Raw genomic sequence first — 25,658 nt, forward strand, 5'->3', positions numbered from 1 at the left:
GATGATTTTGGAAGACATTAGTATTTAAGTGTCTTAAGTGATAGAACTGAGCTGTTAATAGGTTTTAGTTCTAAGTCATTTTCTGAAATGGTCCCAAATTAAGGGTTTTCAAAAAATGTTGTCATTTCTACTTTGTTTGAGATTCTGATCAATCAAGCTTTACTGTAATTTTAGAAGCCTGCCTCTCTATTGAAAACTGAATTGTGTACTATAGATCTTGGGTTTGTGGGAAGGTGGCAGTGTTCTACTAATATTAATTATATTTTCTGTTTATTGATATTGATGATTCTCATGTGAGTGATACATATTTTCTAATTGCTGTAAACTCATTTCATTCTATATTCTTTAAACGTGGTCATCTGTAGTGATAGTGCCCTTGTAGTTAACGTAGTTCTCCAGTTTGTCTTAAACTTTGTAAATCTGGTACTTAAAATGTGAACATTCAAGGGATCTTTTTTATGGGTGTGAATTAACACTAGAAGAAAAACACAGCTGGCAAATTGACAGTAGCATTGTTAAACAGTACATTTCTTCTGTTTTCAGGCACCTAACATTTGGCCTAAAAGGCCATTAAATTTTTAGATTAGATTCTGTTTGTATTGTGTAGTAAAAAAGAGTATTTCCTCTATATTTGCTCCTTCTGTTGAATTAAATTCTTTGTGGGAACCTCTGTAAATTGCTTTCAGAGATCTGACTATGATTACCTTAGCTCCCTTTTAAATGCTTCACCTAATTGCATTTTTAAAGCCCAAATATATATCATGTATATGATTTATTAATCTAACATTCTTGATATCTTTTGCAAACACACATACAGCATCCTCAAATATGGGACCTAGAGTATAAACCCTTCAGAGACACTGTCTTAAGGCTTTGTGTCATTCAATTTGTTTTCAAAGTCATTACTAATTTATTAATGTGAACTTGGCGAAGATGCTGTATTTTACCCAATCATTTTTGGTATTTGAACATTTTTCTTGTTTTCTAGTTTTAAGTTCTCATATTTATTTCTCTTAACTTTGAGGAAGTTCAGAAGGCTTTTAAGGGATCACCAAATTCCATGAGGTCTGTTTTGGAGCTGTCTTTAACTGCAATATACTTTGTAAAAAAAAAAAAAAATTCCTTTCTGAGGAAGTGGAATTTTTGTTTATTTCAGGCCAATTGGAGAAATATTTATATCATCTTAAAATTTTAAAACTTTTTGGGATAACAGTACAGACTTACCAAAAAATGTTATGAAAATAGTACAAATAGTTCATTGGTATCCTTTATCTAGCAAATCTGTTTATCTGTTTTCTTTCCTGTGGAGTAGGAGGGTAGGTAGAGAATGAGATTATGGATTAAGCAAATCATTCAGAGATACTGCCTCTAAGTTTCTAGATACTGAATCTGGTTTCACTTAAAGCCTTGTGGGGGGTTTTTGTCTGTTTGTTTTTTAGGGTGACACAGACTTACGATGCAGGTGCATGTATCTATTTCTACTTTGCCTTTAACTACAGGGGAATCAGTGATCCACTGACTGTGTTTGAACAAACTGAGGTAATTTTGTGTACATGAATATAGCTCTTATATTCTTTTATTAATTTAAATAAACTTTACTGTCAACTTAAGGATTTTAGTTTGCCTCTGTTTAATAACTTGTGGTTTACCTTGGTGATAGCCCATAGAAATGAAAAATGTAAATTTTGCACTGGGTTGAATGCTGAATTAGAAGTCTAAAATGTATATTCCCTACACATACTGTAATCAGTATTCTAAAATTAACATTCTGTGGCCTGTGATTCTTTCATTATTACTTATATAATACCTGATTAAATTAAATAAGACTATGAAAGTGAAAGTGAAGTCTCTCAGTCGTGTCCGACTCTTTTCGACTCCATGGACTGCAGCCTACCAGGCTCCTCTGTCTATGGGATTTTCCAGGCAAGAATACTGGAACGGGTTGCCATTTCCTTCTCCAGCAGATCTTCCCAATCCAGGGATTGAACCCAGATTTCCCACATTGTAGGCAAAGCTTTACTGTCTGAGCTACCAGGGAAGTCCGATAAAGACTATAGGGATCGTTGATATCGCTCTGGCAGCCCACCCAGCTCTAGATGGTGACTGCTCTAAAACTGCACAGTTTTAGAGGTCAGCAGCTCTAAAACTCTTAGTCGATGTTGCTATAATTTCAGTTTATATTTTAACTGATTTTAATTAAAAAATTAAAGTTATACGTCGGGCTTTAAGGTTCATTTGCTAGCAGTTTCTATTACATTTCTTAAATAGCCTCAAGCTTCTGATTGTTGTCAAGCCTTCTTTTTGATAATCAAGGTTTCTCATGACAAGAATGCCTAGAGTGGAAGAAACAGACTAGAGTGTGGAGGAAGTCGGGGGAGACTGGGCTTGTTAACACCTCAGGCGTCCTCATGTCAACTCTGTATCCTGCCTGCCAAAGGTAGCACCACAAGATGATTTTCAGTGGCACACTGTTAGACCCAAACCACAGACAGGGTTTGGTTGGCTCTCTCTGAGGCCTCCTTTTTTAAAAACCGAAACAAAAAACAGCTTTTCTGAGGTGTAATTGAAATATAGTAAACAGCCTAAAGTGAAGTTGCTCAGTCATGTCTGACTCTTTGCGACCCCATGGACTGTAGCCTATCAGGCTCTTCCATCCATGGGATTTTCCAGGCAAGAGTGCTGGAGTGGATTGCCATTGCCTTCTCCAAAACAGCCTATGAAGTGTGCAGTTTCATGGGTTTTGACATAGGTATGCACCTATGAAATCACCCCCAATCAAAATAATGAGCATATCCATCATCCTCAAAAGTTCGAATCCTCTCCTATCCCTTTAGCCTTTTCAGTTCAGTTCAGTTCAGTTCAGTCGCTTAGTCGTGTCGGACTCTTTGCGACCCCATGAATCACAGCACGCCAGGCCTCCCTGTCCATCACAAACTCCCGGAGTTCACTCAGACTCAAGTCCATCGAGTCAGTGATGCCATCCAGCCATCTCATCCTCTGGCGTCCCCTTCTCCTCCCGCCCCCAATCCCTCCCAGCATCAGAGTCTTTTCCAGTGAGTCAACTCTTCGCATGAGGTGGGCAAAGGACTGGAGTTTCAACTTCAGCATCATTCCTTCCAAAGAAATCCCAGGGCTGATCTCCTTCAGAATGGACTGGTTGGATCTCCTTGCAGTCCAAGGGACTCTCAAGAGTCTTCTCCAACACCACAGTTCAAAAGCATCAATTCTTCGGCGCTCAGCCTTCTTCACAGTCCAACTCTCACATCCATACATGACCACAGGAAAAACCATAGCCTTGAGCCTTTTAGTGTCTTCGTATTGCCCTCTGGCTACTCAGAGTCCCCTTCCCAATACTATTAATACTATAGAAGTGAAAGTATTCTTTCTTTCCCAAGCCAGTCATTCTCTAAGTGCTCCTGGTTTCAAGTAATTATTGCTTTACTTAAAATAATTTGTTAGAAGATATAGTCTCTTAGAGTAGGGCAAACATAGGTATGATTCATTTGAAAAACCCTAAATCCTAAGTGATGAGGGTTCTTATATGTTGCTTCTCAATGAGATGTCAGTCCTGAAGGGAAGGCTTCCTCTACTGTGGCCTAACTCTGATGGTTTATATACATCCAGGTAATTCTGGGAGGTACAAGGCACTGTAGGGATTTTACCTCATATCTGCTACACATTCATGAGTAATTGAGTGTAGTTCCAGTTACTGTAACCCTTTTTTCACCCTGTACTTCAGCCATTTTGTATTTTGCTTTAAGTCTTTATCTTTCTAACCTTCCTGCTTTATAAGGAGACTAGTTAGAGCCTAACATGTTAGGAGGATAAAACAAGGGTCCACATGCTGCCGCCCCCGCCCCCCCCTTCCTCCACACACACATTTATATATCCAGAAGCCTGGCAAGTTATTTGTCCCAAAGCAAGGACTTCCCAGGTGGTGCTAGTGGTAAAGAATCCGCCTGCCAATGTAGGAGACACAGGAGGTATGGGTTCAATCCCTAGGTCGGGAAGATTCCCTGGAGGAGGACATGGCAGCCCCCTCCAGTGTTTTTGCCTGGAGAATCCCATGGAAAGAGGAGCCTGGTGAGCTACAGTCCATGGGGTCTCAAAGAGTCAGAGACAGCTGAGCCACTGAGCACACCTTGACCTAACAGATGTTCTCCATCAGAGTTTTTATCATTAATCCCTGATAGTTTTGTAAGTAATCTTGAGTCTGTGTACACTGTATGATATTAGGTGAATAATTTAACCACCTAAGCTTTGTTTTCTTTATCTGTGAAATAGGAATAAAAGTAATTATTCCATATGGCTTTAGTGAAAATAAATGAATTATTGCAGGTAAATTGCTTTTTACTTTTCTGGACATACCATAAGCAGTCAATAAATGTTTGTTGGTATCGTGAGATGTTTACTTCAGAGTAGGACCTGACTCCTTACAAAACTTTTTAAAATTGTTTTTAATCATTTAGTGCTGCTGAATTCATCATTTTGCCTCTTTTTCTTTTCTAGAGTCTTAAAGTAACAATTGTAGAATTTGTGACTATTCACTAGAAAAAAACTTACAAAGCTAGGTTGCATATTTTAGTTGCTTTTTAAAATACAGTTAATCTAGTAGAAAGACTCTTGAGAGTCCCTTGGACTGCAAGGAAGTGCAACCAGTCCATTCTAAAGGAGATCAGTCCTGGGTGTTCTTTGGAAGGACTGATGCTAAAGCTGTAACTCCAGTACTTTGGCCACCTCATGCGAAGAGTTGACTCATTGGAAAAGACCCTGATGCTGGGAGGGATTGAGGGCAGGAGGAGAAGGGGACGACACAGGATGAGATGGCTGAATGGCATCACCGACTCGATGCACATGAGTCTGAGTGAATTCCGGGAGTTGGTGACGGACAGGGAGGCCTGGCGTGCTGTGATTCATGGGGTCGCAAAGAGTCAGACACGACTGAGTGAACTGAATAGAAAAAAAAATTAGACTTCCCGTTTACTATTTAACCCAGAACGTTTGTGCTTCCTTCGAGAGTTGAGTCTTACTCTTTCACTTCAAAGTGATCTATTTGTTGTTTTGTTTCCAAATACAGGCGGCTGCTAGAGAAGAAATCCTCGCTAATGGAGGGAGCCTGTCACATCACCATGGAGGTATTCTTTTTTGAGGGGTAGAATTTCTAATATTCTTACTGTTTAAAATATTTGGTTTGATAAAATGCTGGGACTATGAGGAATTTGCTAACACTAGAGATCTCATCTTGGAAGTTTTTGTGTCTGTCACTGAGGTCACCTGTGTTGTAGTGACCAGCTGAAGCTTGATTTGACAAGCCTGTCTGTATAACAGGACCTGGTCATTCTTCTGAGTTCTTAGGAACTTCATGTTACCCAGGATAGCCCAGCCAGCCTGGAAGGTATTTGACCATTATAGCCAAAGTTCTTAAGGGGGAAGAAACCTGCATAACTGTTTTTCAGCCAGTATTGGAATGTAGCTGAACGTCAGTTGTATCATATACTGAAGAGCTGTTCTGCCACTCAAAATTCAGCAGATTAATCAAGACAGGATATGAAAAAAATCTTTTTTCAATATTTTAATTCTGTTATAGTATTCCTTTTTGATCATTATAATATTAAGTTACTGGAGAGTTGATCATATCACCAATAAAAATTATGATATGTCTGTCTATGTTACTAGCAGTGTTTTTAATATATAAATTAGTGCCTAGAAAAATAGATATGTGTAGTTTTCTTAGGGAAGTGCATGAAGATAAATGACCACTGATTTGAAAAATTCAACTCCTACTCTGGATTCTCCGTATCCCTCTTTTCCTGTTTGATTTTCCATCATAGCGCTTAGCATTGTCTAACATTATAGTTAGCTATCTCCTTCTACTGGAAAGTAGGATCCTCAGTAGGGACTCCTGTTTCATTCCTCCCAGCACCAGAATAGTATTGGCCCCAGCCAGCTCTCCTTACATGTGTGTAAGAAGAGTGAAAGAATTTTGGTAGAAAACATAGTGAGCTCTGGAGAATCTGTATTCAGCCAGGCCTGAAGAAGATTGCTAATGTGGATGAATGAAGTAGAATACAGCATCACTGTATCGATTTACTCTATTATATTCCCCCTACTTTTTCTTACTCTTCACAAATAAATTTCTAATGTAGCTGACTGATAAGCATTAAAGTGAATGAATTGTTCTTGCCCTTCTCTTCCTATTTATTACCTTTTGGTAATGAGATGGAGATTCTAATGGAGATTTCATGTTAGAACGATAAAAATGAAGAAGGGAAGAAACTGCATATTAGAAACCTCTTAAATGGAATTAAAAGCTTTTGACTAAAGGTCTAAACCTAATTTTGGAAATGTAAACATGAGGAATTTCATAAAGGTGCTTAGATTTTTTTGTACCTTTCTTTAAAATGTTCAGGAAACTATATACAGTACTTAAATTTTTTTTTGTATTTTATTTTAGGATGCCACTATATTATTACTATGTAAGCAAAGTACATAGTAATTTTACATAGTATCATGAAGTATGTTCTTAATTCTAAATTGATTGAATAGAGGGAGGAAGCAAAATAATTTAGCTATAATTACTTATTTAAAGAAAATTTTTTTTTCCTTTCCAGAGCCAACAGTTTTGCCTTTTGGTAGATGTCAGCAGCCAACAAGTGTACTTTTTCCTTTAAGATAAGAAACTGTAGGATCCTTGTTTGTGATAGTAAATATGAGAGAGGTATAATTCTACAAGAGGGTGAAAATAACCAAATCTTGTACTGAATAGAAAGAAATAGAGGCTTAATTGTTAGATAATCAGGTTAGGTGAACTAATTTCCTTAATTGTGAGAGGATGGTCTCTGTTTACTCAAGTTTTACAATGCGATAAATTCTACAGAAGTTAGAAGTGACCAAATGAGCTGCAACATTGTAGAGGCCAAACCAATGTTTTTTTTCTCTCACCTATGACACTTTATGCCTTTAGGATCTATGAGGATATTCAGGTCCAGCCAGTGGTGTCTCTATATGAAATGCTGAAAGCCTAATATGGTGGAACGGCTGTCAGTACTTACTCAGATACCCACTAGACGCTGAGAGTTTCTTAGTAGGCTTTAACAGAACCTATGTAAACGTACTTGAAAGAAAAAGAAAATACACACAAATTTAAAATAGTAAAGAGTTAAATAATTCTAGTATAAATTTATTTGAGACAGACTTTATTATTTGTCTAAAGCTATGGTTAATAATTTATTATTAGTTTATTATATTATTAATTTATTATTGATTATCTGTTATTTAGTCAATGAACACAAATAGAAATTAATTTAAAAATAGTTGGAAAGATGTAAACGTTAACTAACCAGAAGAACATGATCATTCAATTCTTGATTCCAGAGCAAAAAATATAAATAGCTCCTGGGATATTTTTGATACCAGATATGCCTAATGCTTTTTAACATTGTTGTATCGTTATAAACATTACTTGTCCACGAGACAGTAGGATTTCAAAGAATGGTACTCTTTCTCTTGAAGGATCTTATAGTTCCATAAAGTAAAATATAATAGCATTTCAAAACGCCGCTGATCAAAACTAGTAGGATTATGATATCATCATATTTTAACCAAGATAAGAGTTCCCCTCTTCTTTGAAAAGCACTTAGAAGGTGACTTTAATAAACATGTAAATGATGTAGATGTTAAAACATCAAAGGGGAGGGAGATGAAATAGGGAAAGGAATTAACATTTGTAAAGCATTTGCTAGGTGCTCTGCTTGACAGTCTCTTTTAATCCTGATCAGAATGCTGTGGAATAGATACTGTTCTTGTCTTTCAGATGAAGAAATACTAAGGCTCTGAATGTACAGTAGCTTACTCCAACGTATGAGCAATAATTGTTAGAATTTGAATTTGAACTCAGGGCCTCCTATGTCAGTGTCCTTGTCCTCTGACTTAAGAACCCAAAATAGTGAAAATAGGTCAAAAGCTAAAAAAATTTAAATTGAACGCCTTTGAAAAAGAAGCACTTGATTTTAAGAGTATATGAGAAGAAATACTAAACATCACTGTTTCTCTTTTAAAATAATAGCTCTGTTTAATTTTGACCCTAAGTTTAGTTGCTTGTCCTGCTTTAGATGTTAAACCAGGAATGAATTAATATTTTAATTTCCTTATCATAAATATTGCATTATTTTCTAAGTTCTTGCACATAAGTCAGTTTGACTTTCTGGTTGTTTTTGTAATTCCTGACTAACGTTTCTAACATTGTCAGTAGCAGGTAATAAAACAAATGCAGGTCAGATCATGTTACAGTAAAGCTCCTGTATAATTTATGTGCATTTTCAGGTTCTAGGTGTATAAGCCTTTATTTGTTGAAGACTCCAAGGTCAATGAAATAGTTTAATTATAGAAATTATTATCTTGAACTTGAATGTAGCAAGGTTCGATTGCATATTAATTTATTGAGAGGTTCTGCTTCATTTAAATAAGGAATCTTTTATTTCTATCACATTTCTCTTTTTTTTTTTTTCATACAGTCAGAAATATGACTGTGTGGAAACAAATGCTAAACCACTTTGATTCCTCTATGGCTTAGAAAAAGAAACTAAGTAAGCCTGAACACAGAATATCTTTCACGTGTCCAGGTAAAAAGATGCTTTCCCTTTGCTACCTTGCCTTTTTTAATACTTTTTAAACACGGGCGTGCTCCAGAGTTCAGCCCAGAGCCAGTTTCTTCCTCCGTGTTCCCCTCACTCCCTCAGTGATTACTTCAGTCCCAGGACTGAAAACACTGTCCTTATGCTGATAACTCCCAATACCAGAAGGCATCACCAAAACCACCCTCATTAAATCACTATTTTTTTCCTTCTGGGACAACTGCAGTAGGCTCTTTACTGGTCTGTCTGCCTCTACGCCTATTGCTCTGCCGGTATTTCTCTTGCTGTCCGGGTAATCTTTTTTAAACTCATTGTTTTCTTCTCATATTCAAAATAAAACCCAGTGTCCGTATCGGGTTCTTCAAGGGTATACATTGTGTGTTTATCTCTGTCTCTTCTTCTCTTCCTTTTCCCCTATGGCTTTCTTGCTGTTTCTCAGACCTCTCAACCCCTTCCTCTTCAAAGTCCTTTGCTATTTGTTCCATCTCTTTCTGATGGTCTTTCTCTTGTGCCCCCTCCCCCAGATATTTGCATGGTTCACTTTCCCCATCATTTAGATCTCTGATAAAAATGTCACTTTCTTAGAGGCATCTTCCCTATTCTCTTGTAGTTTATGCGTTTCCGTAAACTATTTCCATAAACCATTTGAGTAAGTTCAATGGGGTTACTGACTGTATCTTGTCTGTCACTGTTCCCGAGCCCCTAGAAAAGTGACTGACTATTCTACATAGAAGTAGGTAATCAATGAATATGTTATGTGACTAGTTAAGTGTCTAAGTGCTCACAGAATTTTGGGCAGTTTTGCAGATTCTCAAACATCTGAATTTTTCATTAACATGAATGGCATTAATCTCCTTGCTAATTTAGCTTCAAATGCTTAATAAGCAGGCCTTATTTGGATATAGAGTCATGCTTAATCACAGAAAGGCTCAGTTTATTCTGTAACATTATTTCTGAGAATGTATATTAGCAGAGTCAGTTATTTAGTGGAAAAGTAGGGTAAAATAATATGCATTTCTCTATAACTGCCCAGCCAGCCATTTTAGTTTCCTTTCTTAGATGGATTATGTATGTAAGATTCCATTTAAACTTTGTCTTAAAGCAAATATAAGTTTGAAAGGCTTACAGACAGAGGAGAAAGAACATAGACTTCAGAATCAAATCTGTATTTGACTTTTGGCTCTGTACTTAGCTAGCTGTATCACCTTAGAGAATAAATTCTCTGAACTGCAGTTTTCTCATCTGCAAAATGGGAATAGTACCTACCTCGGATTATTATAAGACTTAAGTGTGATAATGTATGTAAACATCAACGTGTCTTGCATATATAGTAGGTGCTTAAAAAACAATAAACCTTTTAAAAACATAAAAGAAGTAGACAGCACCGAGTGAAACTCTGGTTTGTATACTTAAACCTCTACTGTAACCATTGAAAAAAGGGTTACAGTTTGAAAAAGACCCTTATCAAGGAGTAAGATTGAACAGTTATTTTAATGTTTTCATCTATAACCTGTGGTTAGTCTTACTCTATAGGAGGTTCTGTTACCATCTGTATGAAAGCAATAAATTTTCTTCACACTATTGGCTGCAAAATTTGCTATAAAAATGTCTATTTTCATAAATGCTTCTGTGCTTAAAGTTAATCATCTCATTTGTACATTTCAAATATCCCATGCTATTCAGTATAGTTTCCTAGTTTCATTTCAAGCAGAAATCTTTCCATATAAATTTTAAATAGAGTGGGTTTAATTATCCTTCTAAAGTTAATAATAGAGTTCTTGAAAGATCGCTTTTTGTATGTGTAGGAAAGGTTTTCCTTAATATGTATCCTGAACTTAAAACTCAAGGCAGCCTCATAGTAGCATCTTTAGTTACTGACCTTCAGGCAGTGTCATGACATTCTCAGTAACATTTTTGAGTTCAAGAATAGAAGGGCTGGGGGTTGGGAGAATATTGATGCAATTTCTCTTAGAGAGTTTGGCCTGTAATTGTGATTAATAACAGTCGCTTTCCCTATCTGGAAACAGACAGGCTGGTTTGTCTGCCTACAATCATGCTGTGATAAATGGAGCTATTTTAACTCTGGTTTTGTGTATCAAAGAAAACAGATGTAGTCTGGAACTGGAGGCTATAGGAAATACAAAGCCTGCTTAACTTAATCTTCGTAGCGCTTGTTTTTGTAACTGACGAGCTGGTCAGTTTAAACAACAGTGTTTATGTCAGCCATATATTTAATTTCAATTTATGACTTAAGTTTTTAAGTTGTTCATTTGCTAAAATTATACCTAAGTCCTTGTCAGGAAACAAAAAAAAATCTTGATTAAATGTAACCAGTCTTAGTTTAAATATTGAGTCTTTACCTAACCAAACTTATTTCCTATTATTCAGAGAATAATTATGGGGTAGCTGCTCATAGCAGTTTTTGTGGTCTTGACATAATCCAGTAGTGTCACAAACTTTAAAAGTAAAGAGACTACTCAAAGTAATGAGCAAAAGATCAGTTTTGTTAAAAACCTATACTGTGAAATAAAAGACATGCAGATTGTCAAGGTGAATATCACTATTTATAGATGACATGATTGTCTGTAGAAAATGCAAAAAAAAAAAAAAATACAAAAACAAAATCAGCAAGATTGCAGAATATAAGAGCCCCCACCAAGATCAGTTCCATTTTTGTATATTAACAACAGGCATATAGAAACTGCGATTTAGAATGTAGTATCATTTACATTTGCTCCAAAGAAGGCATTTAAATCTAATAAAATATGTATATGCTTATGCATAAATCTAACAATATATATACTGGATCTATGTTCTGAAAATTTCAGAATGCTGATGAAAAAATGAAAGACCTCAATAAATGGGGAGATATGTTCATGGACTGGTACAACACTGGACATGGAGTCAACATGTCAGTTCTCCCTAGAGTGATCTACCCATTTAATACAGTTCCTATCAAAAATTTGCAAATATTTTTAGTAGATATGAAAGAGATTATTCTAAAATTTATATGTTAGGGTAAAGGAAATAAGTAGATGAAAAAAGAACAGCAAGGTCATAGGAATCAATTTATCAGATTTCAAGACTTAGAGTCATCAAGACTGTGGTACTGGAGGAGTACTGATCCATACAACAAAGTAGAGAACTGAGAAATAGACCCACATGAATGTGTCCAACCAGTTTTGACAAAGATATAGCAACCAGTGAAGGAAGTATATAGCTTTTTCAACAAATAGTGCTGGAACAATTGGATGGAAATTCATAGGTTAAAAAAAAAACCTTGACCTGAACCTCACACTTTATACTAAAATTGACTCAACATAGATAATAGACTTAAATGTAAAACATAAAATAACAAAACTTCTAGAAAAAACAAAAAGCAAGAGAAAATATTCAAGATCTAAAGTTTGGCAAAGAGTTCTTAGACTGTTCACAAAAAGTACAGTCCATTAAAGGAAAATTTGATAAATTGGATATTGTCAAAATTAAAAATGTTTGCTCTGTGAAGGACTCTGTTAAGTGGATGAAAAGTTAGGCTTTTCATATGTGCAAACCACATATCCAGCAAAAGATCTATGTCTATAAAATATAAAGAACTCTTAAAACTCAATAGTAAAATGCAAACAATTCAATTAGAAAATGGGCAGAAGACATGAAGAATCATTTCCCTGAAGAGGATGCACAGATGACAAATAATTACATGAAGAGATGTTCAACATCAGTAACCATTGTTGTTGTTTAGTTGCTAAATCATGTCCAACTCTTTGCAACCCCATGGAATAGAGCCTGACAGGCTCCTCCTGTCTGTGGAATTTTCCAGGCAAGAATACTAGAATGGGTTGCCATTTCCTTCTTCAGGGAATCATCCTGACCCAAGGACCAAACCCATCTCCTGCGCTGGCAGACGGATTCTTTACCATTGAGCCACAAGGGAAACAATAACTATTATGGAAATGCAAATTAAAACCACAAGAGAAACCACTATACACTGATCAGAAAGCTAAAATTAGAAAATAGTGGCAGTGTCAAATGCTGGCAAGGATGTAAAGAAACTAGATAAATCATGCATTTCTGTTTGGAATGTAGGGTAGTAACATCATTACATAAAAACAGTTTGCAGTTTCTTATAAAAATCAAACTTGTAACTACCATTCAACCCAACAGTTATGCTCTTGGATGCTTATACCACAGAATTGAAAACTTAAGTTCATGCATAAACCTGTACATGTACATTTACAGCAGATTTACTCATGGTAGTCCCGAACTCAAATCAGCTCAGATGTCCTTCACGATTAAATGGCTAATCAAACTATGGTATATGTGTACCATGGAGTACGACTCAGCAGTAGGAGAAAACAAACCATAAACACATGCAGCAGCTTGGATGAATCTCCAGGAGATTACCCTGACTGAAACAAAGCCAGTCCCCCAAAATTGCATACTGTGTGATAGTGTTTCTATAACATTTTTGAAATAGTGAAATTAGAGAAATAGAGAACACATTAGTGGTTTCCATGAGTTGCTGTAGGACAGGGGTGACTATAAATAGGCAACACAGGGCTCCTTGTGGGGATGTAAATGTTCTGGATCTCGACTATATCAGTGTCAATATGCTGGTTGTGATTTTGGGCTTTTGATAGCTATCAGATGAGTATACCCTTTCCAGTATCAAATCTTTATCAGATTACCATAAGATTGCAGAAGTTTGTTTTGCTCTTTCTTTTTTGTGATTTGCTTTTTCTCACAAAACTTAAAAGTGGAATATATTTTTCCACTGAAGCAGTGTTGTAAATAGTGAGATTCTAAGACCAGACTGTAAAAGCCAATTTAATTTCATGATGTAGTTGAACATTTAACTACTTAACTATTTCAACCATGTCACAGTACAGACAGATTTGAGAGCTGACAAAATCTATTGTAAGAATGTATTGATCCTCACATCTTCCTCCCCATGCAGGCTACAGAGGCGCAGTCCCAGGCAGAGGGCAGGGACAGCATCGTGTTCGTCACCTCTTACCTAGTGCTATATATACACCTGTAGTAGCTTCCAGCTTCAGGTGTATTTTCTCAGCCACGAGGAAAGAATAGGTAGCTTGGATAATAACCATTTCTCTTTGGACCTCTAAAGGAACTCTTTCTCCTTAGCAGTTTTATGACCAAGACTCTTTTAAGTGGGCTTCCTTGGTGGTTCAGAAGGTAAAGAATCTGCCTGCAGTGCAGGAGACCTGGGTTCGATCCCTGGGTTGGGAAGATCCCCTGGAGGAGGGTATTGCAACCCACTCTAGTATTCTTGCCTGGAGAATTCCAATGGACAGAGGAACCTGGCGGGCTACAGTCCGTGGGGTCGCTAAGGGTCGGACATGACTGAGCGACTAAATACAGCACACAGCACAGTACTCTTTTAAGTACTAGATGTTTGTTAATCTCAGAATACCTCTACTATATTATTACATTGTTATAGACTCATTACCTCTACTATATTATTACATTGTTATAGACTCATTAGCTTTTCGTAGCTATTTTTTCAGGTGATTAGCAATGAATCCTAATAGGTATTTTCAAGTGTAAGATCTGTTAAAAGTGACTTTGCTGCTGCTGCTAAGTCGCTTCAGTTGTGTCTGACTCTGTGCGACCCCAGAGACAGCAGCCCACCAGCCTCCCCTGTCCCTGGGATTCTCCAGGCAAGAACACTGGAGTGGGTTGCCGTTTCCTTCTCCAATGCAGGAAAGTGAAAAGTGAAAGTGAAGTCGCTCAGCTGTGTCCGACTCTTAGCCACCCCATGGACTGTGGCCCACCAGGCTCCTCCGTCCATGGGATTTTCCAGGCGAGAGTGCTGGAGTGGGGTGCCATTGCCTTCTCCGAAAAGTGACTTTAGATAAAGTTAATTTTTAATAATCTGTGTTGTCTAACACAAAAACTACTAGGGTATTTGTGGCTATTTAAATTTAAATTAAAATGAAATAAAATTAAAACTTTATTTCCTCATTTGCAATAGCCACCTTTCAAGTGCTTAATATCCACATGTGACTAGGAGCCACTGAGGTAAGCACTACAGATGTACAACATTACTGTTATCACAGAAAATTATATTGAGCAGTGCTGTGAAGCTTTATTTCATACATATTTTCACACATTGGCTGGGAAAATGACCCAAAAATATGACTTAAAATTTTTTTCAGTAGAAATTACATTCAGGTCTTTAGGAGTTAAGTTCTAAAATAAACTAGCATTTGTCATTAATGGCAGGTTTTCTGAGTATAACTTCTGTCTACTCTACCACTTTTTCCAGAATTTCTTTCAGTTTGGTGAAGTGAAAATCACTCAGTTGTGTCCGACTCTTTGTGACCCCATGGACTAAGTCCATGAAGTTCTCCAGCCCAGAATACTGGAGTTGGTAGCCTCACTTTAGTCAGTATCCTCAAATTTAAAACGAGGTCACCTTACAATAGCAGGAGCCATTCACTTCTAATTCAGTTGATTGTAGCAGTGAAGATATGTTTGCTTTTATGGAAATTATTTGGGCTCCTGGGAGATGGACCTTTGGAAATATATGGTCCAAAATTTCCTGATCTTGGCACTGTTGACACTTTGGCTAGATAATTCTTTGTTGTGGGGGCTGTCCTATGCATTGTAGTATGTTTAGCAGCATCCCTGGCCTCTACCCACTAGATTCTGGTAATATTGTCCAAATTACGACAACCAAAAATGTCTCTGCTGCTGCTGCTGCTGCTAAGTCGCTTCAGTCGTGTCCGACTCTGTGTGACCCCATAGACAGCAGACCACCAGGCTCCCCCGTCCCTGGGGTTCTCAAGGCAAGAACACTGGAGTGGGTTGCCATTTCCTTCTCCAATGCATGAAAGTGAAAAGTGAAAGTGAAGTCGCTCAGTCATGTCTGACTCTTAGCGACCCCATGGACTGTAGCCCACCAGGCTCCTCTGTCCATGGGATTTTCCAGGCAAGAGTACTGGAATGGGGTGCCATTGCCATCTCCAAAAAATGTCTCTAGACGTTGCTAAATGTCCCTTGTGTTGCAAAATTGTCTCTATTGAGAACTGTTGATATAGTCCAAAGGCTCCCAGAGATTTGAAGGAAGAGAGTGAGGTTCTGTGACATTCCTTCTCCTGTCTTAGCTAACGTAGAAGAACTCTTGAGTATATCTAAGAAATAATGTCAGAATATAGAGAATGCAAGGCAGATGAAACCAAAGGAAAGTAAAGAAATCCAGATTGGATATTTGCATCCCTACTCTTTATCTAAAACGGCTTATAGGTAACTGTGGTTCAATATAGTTTAACTGACATTTTTTTTTTTTATTCTTACTGTGTGGATATGCTGTATTATGGAAAGTGAAAGTGTTAGTCCTTCAGTTGTGTCCAACTCTTTGCCGCCCCATGGACTGTAGCCCACCAGGCTCCTCTGTCCATGGAATTTTCCAGGTAAGAGTACTGGAGTCCCTTCTCTAGGGGATCTTTCTGACCCAGGGATCAAAGCTGGGTCTTCCACATTGCAGGCAGATTAGATTCTTCACTGTCTCAGCCACCAGAGAAGCCCTGTATTATGGAACAGGACTACAAAAATGAATAAAACATGACCCTTCAAGGAACATGTGATGTTTTCTATCCTTTCCTGCCCTTATCATGTTATTTGGTCTGCTTACTTGCTTTCTAACTGCCACTTGGTTTACATTTTGAGCTTGTCAATCCATCTTCTGGGGACATAGAACAGAATTAACACTTGATTGTGTTCTGAAGACAGATTGAATCCAACTCTTGTGTTCCGCTATCATCTTGGTCATTCCGATTTTCTTCCTGTTTCATAATCTCTAAAGACCTATTCAAGGATCTGTAAGATCTTAGAGCTGCTCTATAAACTGCACAGATAAAACCTTAGCATAGAGAAAAATAACATTTAAAAATATTTAATAAGAATCTTATACCAGATTTTTTAATTGCTTTGTTAAAAGTCCATGGTATCTATGAATTTTTCATCTTGATATTAGAAGTATCATTAGTAGTAGAAAAATAAATCAGATGACTTTAATAAAGAAATCAAACATGACTTTAAGTATCCACTAAACATTAAATCAGGGCTTCCCAGGTGGCTCAGTGGTAGAGAATCCGCCTGCCATTGCAGGAGATGCAGGTTCTGTCTTTGGGTTGGGAAGCTCCCTGGAGGAGGAAATGGTAACCCATTTCTAAATGAAGAGCCCATTTTGTCATTTTTCTTGCCTGAAAAATCCCATGGACAGAGGATCCTGGTGGGCTACAGTCCAGAGGAACTTGGTAGGCTATAGTCCATGGGGTTACAAAGAGTCAGACATGACTGAGCATAAGCATTAAATTAGAATCGTGGATAGTCATAGTCTCATCTCATGTGTCTTTAAAAGCTGGATATTAGTATCCCTCAGTTGGAGATCTGTTACTTACTTTCAACACGTACCAAAATCCAACACATACACACACACACGAATGCCTTATAGTACAAGCAAATGAACAACTAAGTCCTCTTTTCTACCCCACATCACTCCCTCCCAAAGAAATATCCTCATCGTCAAATCACCAGATTCTCCAAAAAGCCAGAAGTTTCTTGGGGCCAGAGCTTCATCTGACAAGGGGTCAGTGTCCCTTTAGCACTAGTTCCTTACATAATCCACTAGTAGATTGGTTGGATTAATGAAATCTTATACAAAGTCAGTGCTTAGATCACTCATACAAGCGGCTAAATATAGAGTTTCTTTTTTAAATGCCCTATGCTGCTAAGTCGCTTCAGTCGTGTCCGACCCTGTGCGACCCCATAGACGGCAGCTCACCAGGCTCCCCCATCCCTGGGATTCTCCAGGCAAGAACACTGGATTGGGTTGCCATTTCCTTCTCCAATGACCTATAGAATAGTGTTAAAAAGACGCTTAAACTAGAGCTTTCAAAATACAGTTGTTAGAATAATGGTTACGTACTTTTAACTGGCTAAATTCTGATTCTAGGCTTTGGCTTCAATAATCTTCTAAAAGTTCAGCCCATTTCATAATTTTAAACATAAGTGTATAATAGATCTTTTCAACCTTGTAATCAACTCCATAATTCAAAAGTTTTTAATTTAGCTGAAAAGAATTCTGACTAGCAGACACTAGATGTGTCCCTTTTAAGATGAGATTATTTGGTAGTTTCTGCTAATTCTTTTGCCCCCTCCAAATAATTTTTGGTGGCTAGACTGGCCACCGTGTCCACACATTCCACGCACGACTCCCATTACCTGTCCCCCTTGTATACAGGTCAGTTCATTCTTTTCTGTTGATTTCCACACAAAGTGTATTCTTTCTTGGAGCTGTTAACATCCAGAGGGGACTGTTGAGCCTATGATTTCAAAGATTATCCTCAAAAGCTTCTATTTTCTCTGTCCCAAAAGTATAATTATTAATATGTACTGTATATTGTGGAAAAAACACAAAATATTTATTTTATTCTGTATTTATGAGAAATTCTTAAAAAAGTGAATTCCACTCTTCATTAAGCAGAAAAAGAATTTCCTCCCATTATTTTTCTGGACTGTTTATTATTTGGCTGGCTTATGATTTTTGTATCTTTAAAAATATATTTAAGACTCTTAAATCCTGACTTGAGCACTCTGAACATTGAATATATAGAAAAAATGTGAATTGTGGAATACAGGGTCTTTTTCTTATGTTGAGAAGTGGTGGGCTTGGCTTTTTCTAGCTCACTGTTAGCTCTCAAGCTAGGTTTATACTTCTAGAGAATCAGAACTCAAAGGGATGTATTTGAGTCAGTAGTCATGAATACCCCCACACATCAGATAATCTCGGTCTAGAAAGAGGAATAAGCTTCATGTAGTGTGAATGTACACAAGCCTTTTCATGGATGGCTATTCATTCAAGAAATGTTGAAATAGTCTTGACCGTCTATTATTTGCTGTTTTCATTCATCCATTCTCCCCTTTAGTATGGCATGTTGCATAAAGGACAGAGTGTTGTTTCTACCTTTTCTGAAAATGATTCTGTAAATGTTTAAGCAGCTACTGTATAGTTATGCACACACGTGTGTTACATATGTCCAGATCAGTCTAACCAGCTAATTTCTAAAATTCCTATCAATGAAAATAAAGACTGTACAAATGGCATTATTATTGCTGTTGTTTAGCTCTAAAAAATGAAAGTCTTCTACTTTCAAGTGTGATCTCCCCTTTGGGATTAGGGCCTTTGATGTTTCATTGTTGTGTTTTAATTTATTTATTCATCTGAGGCAGCCAGAGAAGAAGGTTCTCTAGAATTTTATGAAGACTATTTCCCATAATCTCTTATTATAAATGCTCATTAAGCATTTCTGCTTAAGCTGTATTTTCCATTTGTACATTTATCCTGTAGTGTAGTTGACTTAAATTGTTAAGCAAAACCAAAAAAATTTCTCATCCCTTTAATTGCATAAATTGTGATTTCTGACTTCAGTATAAATTTTCTTATCACTAACAGAAGAAGCTCACAGACCTCTGCCATCAGATCATCAGGGGGTTAAATTCTTTTATCAGATATGGTTATGAGGGGCCATAGCTATGCTGCCTGTACTGCCTTTCTTTCTTTTCTACTTTCTAGTTCACTAATCAAATGTATGTTAGATTGATTATTGTAAAAGTATAAACCATAGAAAATTTGACAAGATAGATGTGTAAATTATCCTTCTGACAGAACTAATGATGCACTCCAAGCACCTTCTGTTTTCCAGCGCTTGGTGAGTGACTTCATTAAATATGCAATGGCTGTTGGGTGGCTTCTCAGATGATGGTTCAGTTCCTTGTGGAATTGCATTATTACTAGAGGTGTAAAACCAGGCAGACAAGCTAGCTGTTGGGCATCCTGCTGAGGTTCTAATGTGCTCCATCTTGTTGGAGCAGTTGTTTGCAGTCTTTTCAGGACAATTACATCCATAACCACAGGACACATTCAGTGAAACTATATTACAGATAACAGTGGAGACTGGCATTGAGTGCTTTTCACCCCACTCTCCTGAGTTGCCTCAGTGTCGGTGGCTTAAAATAATGACACTTTTACTACTCACAGAGTAGGTTTGTTTTCTTTTTAATACCCTGGAGCAAATCTGGAAATAACTGATTTGTAACTTTAAGTGTTAAAATCATCCGATATTTGAGGTGAAAAGATCCTATAGATTCTAATCTCTTTGCAGATGAGAAAACTCAGGCTGAGGCATTGTGATGAGTTGTCAGGGATAAGGACCTGGTAGGACATCTTTCAGGTGGCAGAGACTGCATGAGTAGGAATTTGTATGTTCAGCTTCTGATTTTAAAACTCTTAAACAGAATTTTTCTTTTGAATTTAAGATTTTTTTCTCCTGCTGTAGAGCATTTTCCCTCATCTTAATACCAGCAGTACTTTTTTATTTCCAGAAGCCAAGCAGAATATTTTGCTTTCTGAGAATGTCATGCTATTTATTATTTTAATGACGATTGTTTCCTGGAAAACTAGACAGAAAAGATGGTTTGATTTGAGCTTAAAATGGTATTTAAGATTTCCAGAAGGCAGATACTATGGTGTATCACTGCAGCCTGATAAATGGGAGTGCATTTTAGAATGACAGGCTGAATGCTTTAATGAAAGAAGCTTTCCCATTTTAGTTGGCCAATTAAATCATTGTTGATGACTTAGATCATTAATGAACATTTGTGGAAAATGACCATTTCAATTCAATTATTGCAATAATACATTTGACAAGTACTGACCACAAATAATCTAGCCATAAATAAGGTTTATCCATTTTTCCACTGAGAAGTCAGCATCTTGCTTTGCCTTTTAATGCCACAGCAAGTTGATGTTTCAGAATTCTTTTATAGATTAAGTACATATCCTTTCTTACAAAAGTTCTACTTAGAAAAGATTATATTTTTCATTGAATGACTTTTAAAATATAATTGATGCTGCTATTATATTCGTTATTCTCAGAATAAATTAGCAGGACTTAGAAAACAAGAAGGGAAACATATAGTATGTAAAATCTGATAATTACATTTAAGATGGTTTAGGTATTTGATTTATTCAGTGACTAAAAAAACCTCTAATTCTGGAAAAACAATAGGAATAAAAATAACCATTATTTGAACATGCAAATTTATTATAAAGTCACATGGAAAGAAAATGCAAATGGAAAGCTTCATAACCATATTTTTTTTCTTAAGCCCAAAGTTCAGATTTTTTCAATTTTTTAAACAATTTTGTTCTTCTCAGAATATTTTATGGATATATATATCTTGTCATTTTTGCTCTAGTATACCCCCCAAAAAATCATCTGGATGTGTTTTCTCTAGTTAATTTTATTTTCTCTGAAACGTTGGCATGTTTTGGTAAAGACCAGAGGTGGGTTCTTTTGAAACGCATGTTTTTCTCATTTTGTTATTTGTAAAATGGGCCATAATCTCAGTCCAAGCTTCCTCCATCTCCATTTTATAGTCTGCAGAGAAAGGAGATACTGTGGAGCACAGGCGTCCCCTGGGAATACATTGGGCTTAATGAGCTTGATAGTCTGGTGGGCTCAATAAATCAAATAAAGCAAAACATTTCTCATTTTTGAATAAAAGCATTTATCACACAGTGTTTGTTCATTCATGGTCGCAAGATTGATTGGTTTCCAGCATCGTAGTGTATATTGAAGCATTTTTGATTTTGTTTTTTCAGTGGGCAAGTTACGGAAGCAGTGGCTAAAGGAAAGTATCTCTGATGTCGGCTTTGGGATGCTGAAGTCTGTCAAGGAATATGTGGACCCCAATAACATCTTTGGAAACAGAAACCTTTTATAAATCCATTACTATTGATAAGAAAAATGTCACTTTTATTTTAAGTCTTTAACTATGGTTATACCAGTAATCAAATATATCATGGACTTTTATTTCAGCTGCATTTGTTTGTTGGTTTAAAATAAGTTTGTTTCATTCTGTAGTTTGTTTTGTTTCTGCATCTATGGATTGACAGATGGTATTCCTAAATCTCTCTCATTGTAGGTGCATTAGTTTACAGCCAACTGGTTGTCATTTCAAATTTCAGTCAGGCAGCACAAGGCTGGCTCCCAGTTGTTATTTCAGAGGAGGATGCTACCAGCTGTTTTGTATTGATGTTTCTTCTTGGGGAACAAAGGCAGATTTTGGTGTCATCTATTGTTTCTCTAGCCCCCTTTTTAAAAGGTTTCTGGGAAGCAGCTATGTAGGGAAGGATTCCACTGAGGAGTTATATACATGTATTTTTTTTAAGAGTGCATTACTAGTGTGAGTAGGCCATTAAGGGAGAATACCCATCAAAGAGTATAGGCATCCTCTTACTTAGGATGCCTCCAGTTCTGTAAGATGATTGGCCTACATTTTTCTTTGAAATTAGTGTCCAGTTATGAAACCTTAAATCATCAGGATGATTATTCTGTCAGGGGACATCTTTTGTTCTCCATATTTCTGTTTCTCCTGGGGTATGAGTTGAATTTGTATCACTGAGATAATGCATGGTTATATCCTAATTCATTCTTTATATGTTTTATAAGGAAAGCCAATGTCTCATTCATTGTATGTGAAGAAAAAGGTTTACCATGAAAGAAATGCCTTTATTCAATTTAGAGTACTGATGTTTCTCATTTCACATTCTTGTTGCTGAGATTCAGAAGAAGCTGCAATAGGAGCAGAAGAGGAAGACTCCTTACACTGAATGTCTCCAGTTCAAAGAATTGTTTGGCTAAAGAAACGCAGTCATCATTCAGCTACTGAAATATGAAAACCTCAATAGTTTTAATGAGAAAAAACTTTTTGTAAAAAAATTAGCCCAAACAACATGAAAAATTTCCATATAAAAGTAAAGTTTCAATTTAGTTTTTAATAATGGTTTAATGCCTTTTTTGAATTACTGGTTTAACCTAAATTTTTAAAACAGTAGTTACTAATACACATGCCATAATAAAATGTTTGAAATATCATATTTCTTAAATAATAGAACATTAACCACATATAGCAAACATTTTTACATTCAAACATGCATATTAAAATAGTTACTTTGAATCACTGTCAAGGTTCATGATTCACATTTTGAGATGGATTCTTTTATTAATGCAATACCTAACTTTTGATAATTTTTTTAAAATTAATATTTGATCAGCTAATGTAAGTCAAAATGCAGACGATCCTTTAAAAGGACACACTGTCTGTTTATGTAGCAACAGCTCCAAAGTATTTTTGGGCAGTTTGATACCTTTTATATCTGAAGTAGCCTTAACCAGAAAAGTGAAAATCTAAAATTGACAAAGTGATATTTTAAGACTTCAAAATGATAAATAATTTTTAACAAAATTGGCCTCAAACTAATAAAATCTGTAAGCAAATAAAATTGAACTATTAGTTTAACAAAAACACAATATTTATGAGATGCTGCCTCTCTTCATTGGTGATTTATTTTTAATTATAAAATTTCCAGCAGATCTTTGCTTCAAGCCCTTGATATTTGAAATAGTTGGATACCTGATGAAGGAAGTAACACTTGCTTCTAGGGTTATAAGAATCTCAGCTTTACAAAATGCATCTATTCATGAAACTAACTTCTCTAATTGGTGATCAAAATGTAAAATTTAATACAGTACTAATATCTCACTGACGTGTATACATGTTTCTGAGTAATATTTTTACAATAAAACATAGATTAATAAGCAGATCCATTCCTTTGCACGTGATTGTTATAACATTCTTTCCCAGGGAGTTCAGGATTCAGCAACTTCAGAATTAGGAAATGTAACACCTGAAATTGTTGGTTCACTATTCTACATGAACCTTATGGAAATTAGTGATTTATGCTTTTGTTTTTCTTCTCCCATGCATGCCTGACTCCCCAACCTTGATTTTGTAGTGATGACTACATTTTGTAGTTCGAATCATTTCTACAGGGATGAGTTTGAAACACATGAACACTTGTCAGTACTGTTTCATTCTGATTTAGTAAATCAGAAAGCCTTTCCCTGCTTCCACACTCCTGCTGCTGAGAGGCACCTGAGCATATACTTAGTGTCCGCAGAGAGTTGAGTTCTTGTATACAACAGAAGCACTTAAAACCTTGCCTCCTATTTCTGAAATATCTGAAAATGGCTTCATAAAAGTTAAAGCCAGGGGATGTTGCTTATGTGAGGCTTGAATAAGTTTATTTATGTAGCCTATTTGGTTTTCAGGACTGTATAACATTGATTTGTCCTTCTAAAATTAGTCTTGTTTCTAATATTTTATTTGATAATGTCACATTTGAGTTGGCGTTTTAGTGGGAATAGGAATTGCTGCTAGTGCGAAATGGCATTGAATACTAAGGACTCAGTATGAACAAGCTTTATTGACCCTTAGAGAAATGGTTGCCTTAATGTTCGGTGCACTTTACAATGTATAAGTGAGTTTATTATACTAAGTAACATGAGCTTTTTAGTTTTAGTTAGAATTGCAAAAGCCACATGTTTATTGTGCCCAGCATTTTACCACAAAGAAAGAGGATTAAATTCTTTCCTTTGTTGAGGAATTGGGAGTTTTCTTCCTAAATAGTACTCTTACCTAAAAGCTAATTATGAAGCTGGAAGCCTTCTGGTATACATAGCTGTGTTGATGTATTTTTGGAAACCAAAAATACAATGAAGGATGAGCGTCTATCAGTTTGTGTATTAAACCAGATACAGGTGGTTACAAGAAAACCTCTTTCAGAATATCCCTTTAGTAACTGCCAAGTAAGTCCTAGCTTGCATTTTTTTAAATGACTTTTGCATGTTGACTCCAGTGATTTTCTGCTGTCATATTTTTATATTTTCTACTTCCTAGCTATAGTCGATCAGAAAAGCCCTGTGGTCCCAAGCTGAAGTCTGTAACTCAGCTGCTCCAATGGACTGAGTTTGGTTGAGCATTTATTCTATGTAAACATAGGACACAAATATTTATTATGCATCGATGCATAAACTGCACATGTGGGTGCTCGAAGCAACCAAGGTGGAATTCTGTGGAAAGCATATCTACATTTTAGGAAGCACTAAGACAGGAGTTAAAGACAGCTTTAATAACTTTTTGTTACCACTTAATCTTTAGCAACTTTAATTTTAATTAGGGTTTAGCTCATGGTGTGTGAAAAGCCAAAAATAAGAAGTGCCAGGTTAGGACTGAAGAATCCAGAACCACCTTTGGCTTAACGAGTTCTGGAAGCTTAAAGTCTTCACATTCCCAAATGAGCCACCTGTCAATATATGTGTTTAATCCTTACTAATTTCATACACATTGATGCTAAAATCCAAGAAGTGTAAACAATTGTTTTAAACTATTGAAATACAGTGTGTGACATAAAGTATGTAAGTTACTCAGCTTTCTTCTCCCTAAGCCAACTATTTGTCTTTAGTATGAAATATAACTGTAAAAGCTACCTGTAATGTCACCAGATTATAGAAACTTATTAATAAAATGGACCTGGGTCTAAGACATTTTTTTCTTCCAGGGAGTATGAAGGTGTTTGTTCTTCTGTTTGCACCTGGGTTTGTCTTTCAGTTTTAGTTTTTCATCTTCATATTTCCACTAATTTGAAAAGAAAATTTTTATAATTTTATTAATGAAGCATAATCAAATACAACCTAAACATAACTAAATCCTTTTGGATTTATAGCTGAGTATATTGTTAGCTAGGTTTTATTACTCTCTAATTATTTTAAATCAATGTTATATTCCTAGGAGATGTTTAGTTTCCTGTGAACCTGAAGCATTCCCATTTGAACTTTGGAAGATCCTCAAAGAATGAGCACTTGTGTGCTCTTCTAACCACAACAGTTGCTTAAGAAACGTGAGTAAGGACCACTGAAGCCAAAGAACCATCATAGAATTAAGTAACTTTAATTCTGTGAGCATGAAAAGATTTCTTTTTGCTTCCCTAAGGAGTTTACTTTATACTTTTTTCCCCACAAGGAACAAGATAATACATTAAGTATCATTAAGAACGTTTTTCAAATACTCTGAACTTCCAAATGAGAGAGAGAG

General features: G+C 36.3%; 1 protein-coding gene across 4 annotated transcripts in view; it reads left to right on the forward strand.

Annotated features, from left to right (window-relative positions):
• AGPS (alkylglycerone phosphate synthase) overlaps nt 1-25,111 on the forward strand; it is a 128,937-nt gene extending 103,826 nt beyond the window's left edge. For 3 of the 4 annotated variants that reach the window (XM_086359957.1, XM_086359973.1, XM_086359984.1), the window contains 3 exons: nt 1,440-1,539; nt 5,078-5,135; nt 21,325-25,111. In XM_086359957.1, coding sequence (XP_086216083.1) covers nt 1,440-1,539; nt 5,078-5,135; nt 21,325-21,446 — 280 coding nt within the window. In that variant the 3' untranslated portion in view covers nt 21,447-25,111. Of the gene's footprint in view, nt 1-1,439; nt 1,540-5,077; nt 5,136-15,980; nt 16,112-21,324 lie in introns of those variants that run through there. The other variant, XM_086359962.1, reaches the window with a different exon arrangement.
• Nucleotides 25,112-25,658: the final 547 nt, after the last annotated feature.

This window comes from Bos grunniens, chromosome 2, assembly GCF_055505025.1.
Source record: "Bos grunniens cultivar Pamir isolate PY7600 chromosome 2, Bosgru_T2T1.0, whole genome shotgun sequence".
Taxonomy (NCBI): Eukaryota; Metazoa; Chordata; class Mammalia; order Artiodactyla; family Bovidae; genus Bos; species Bos grunniens.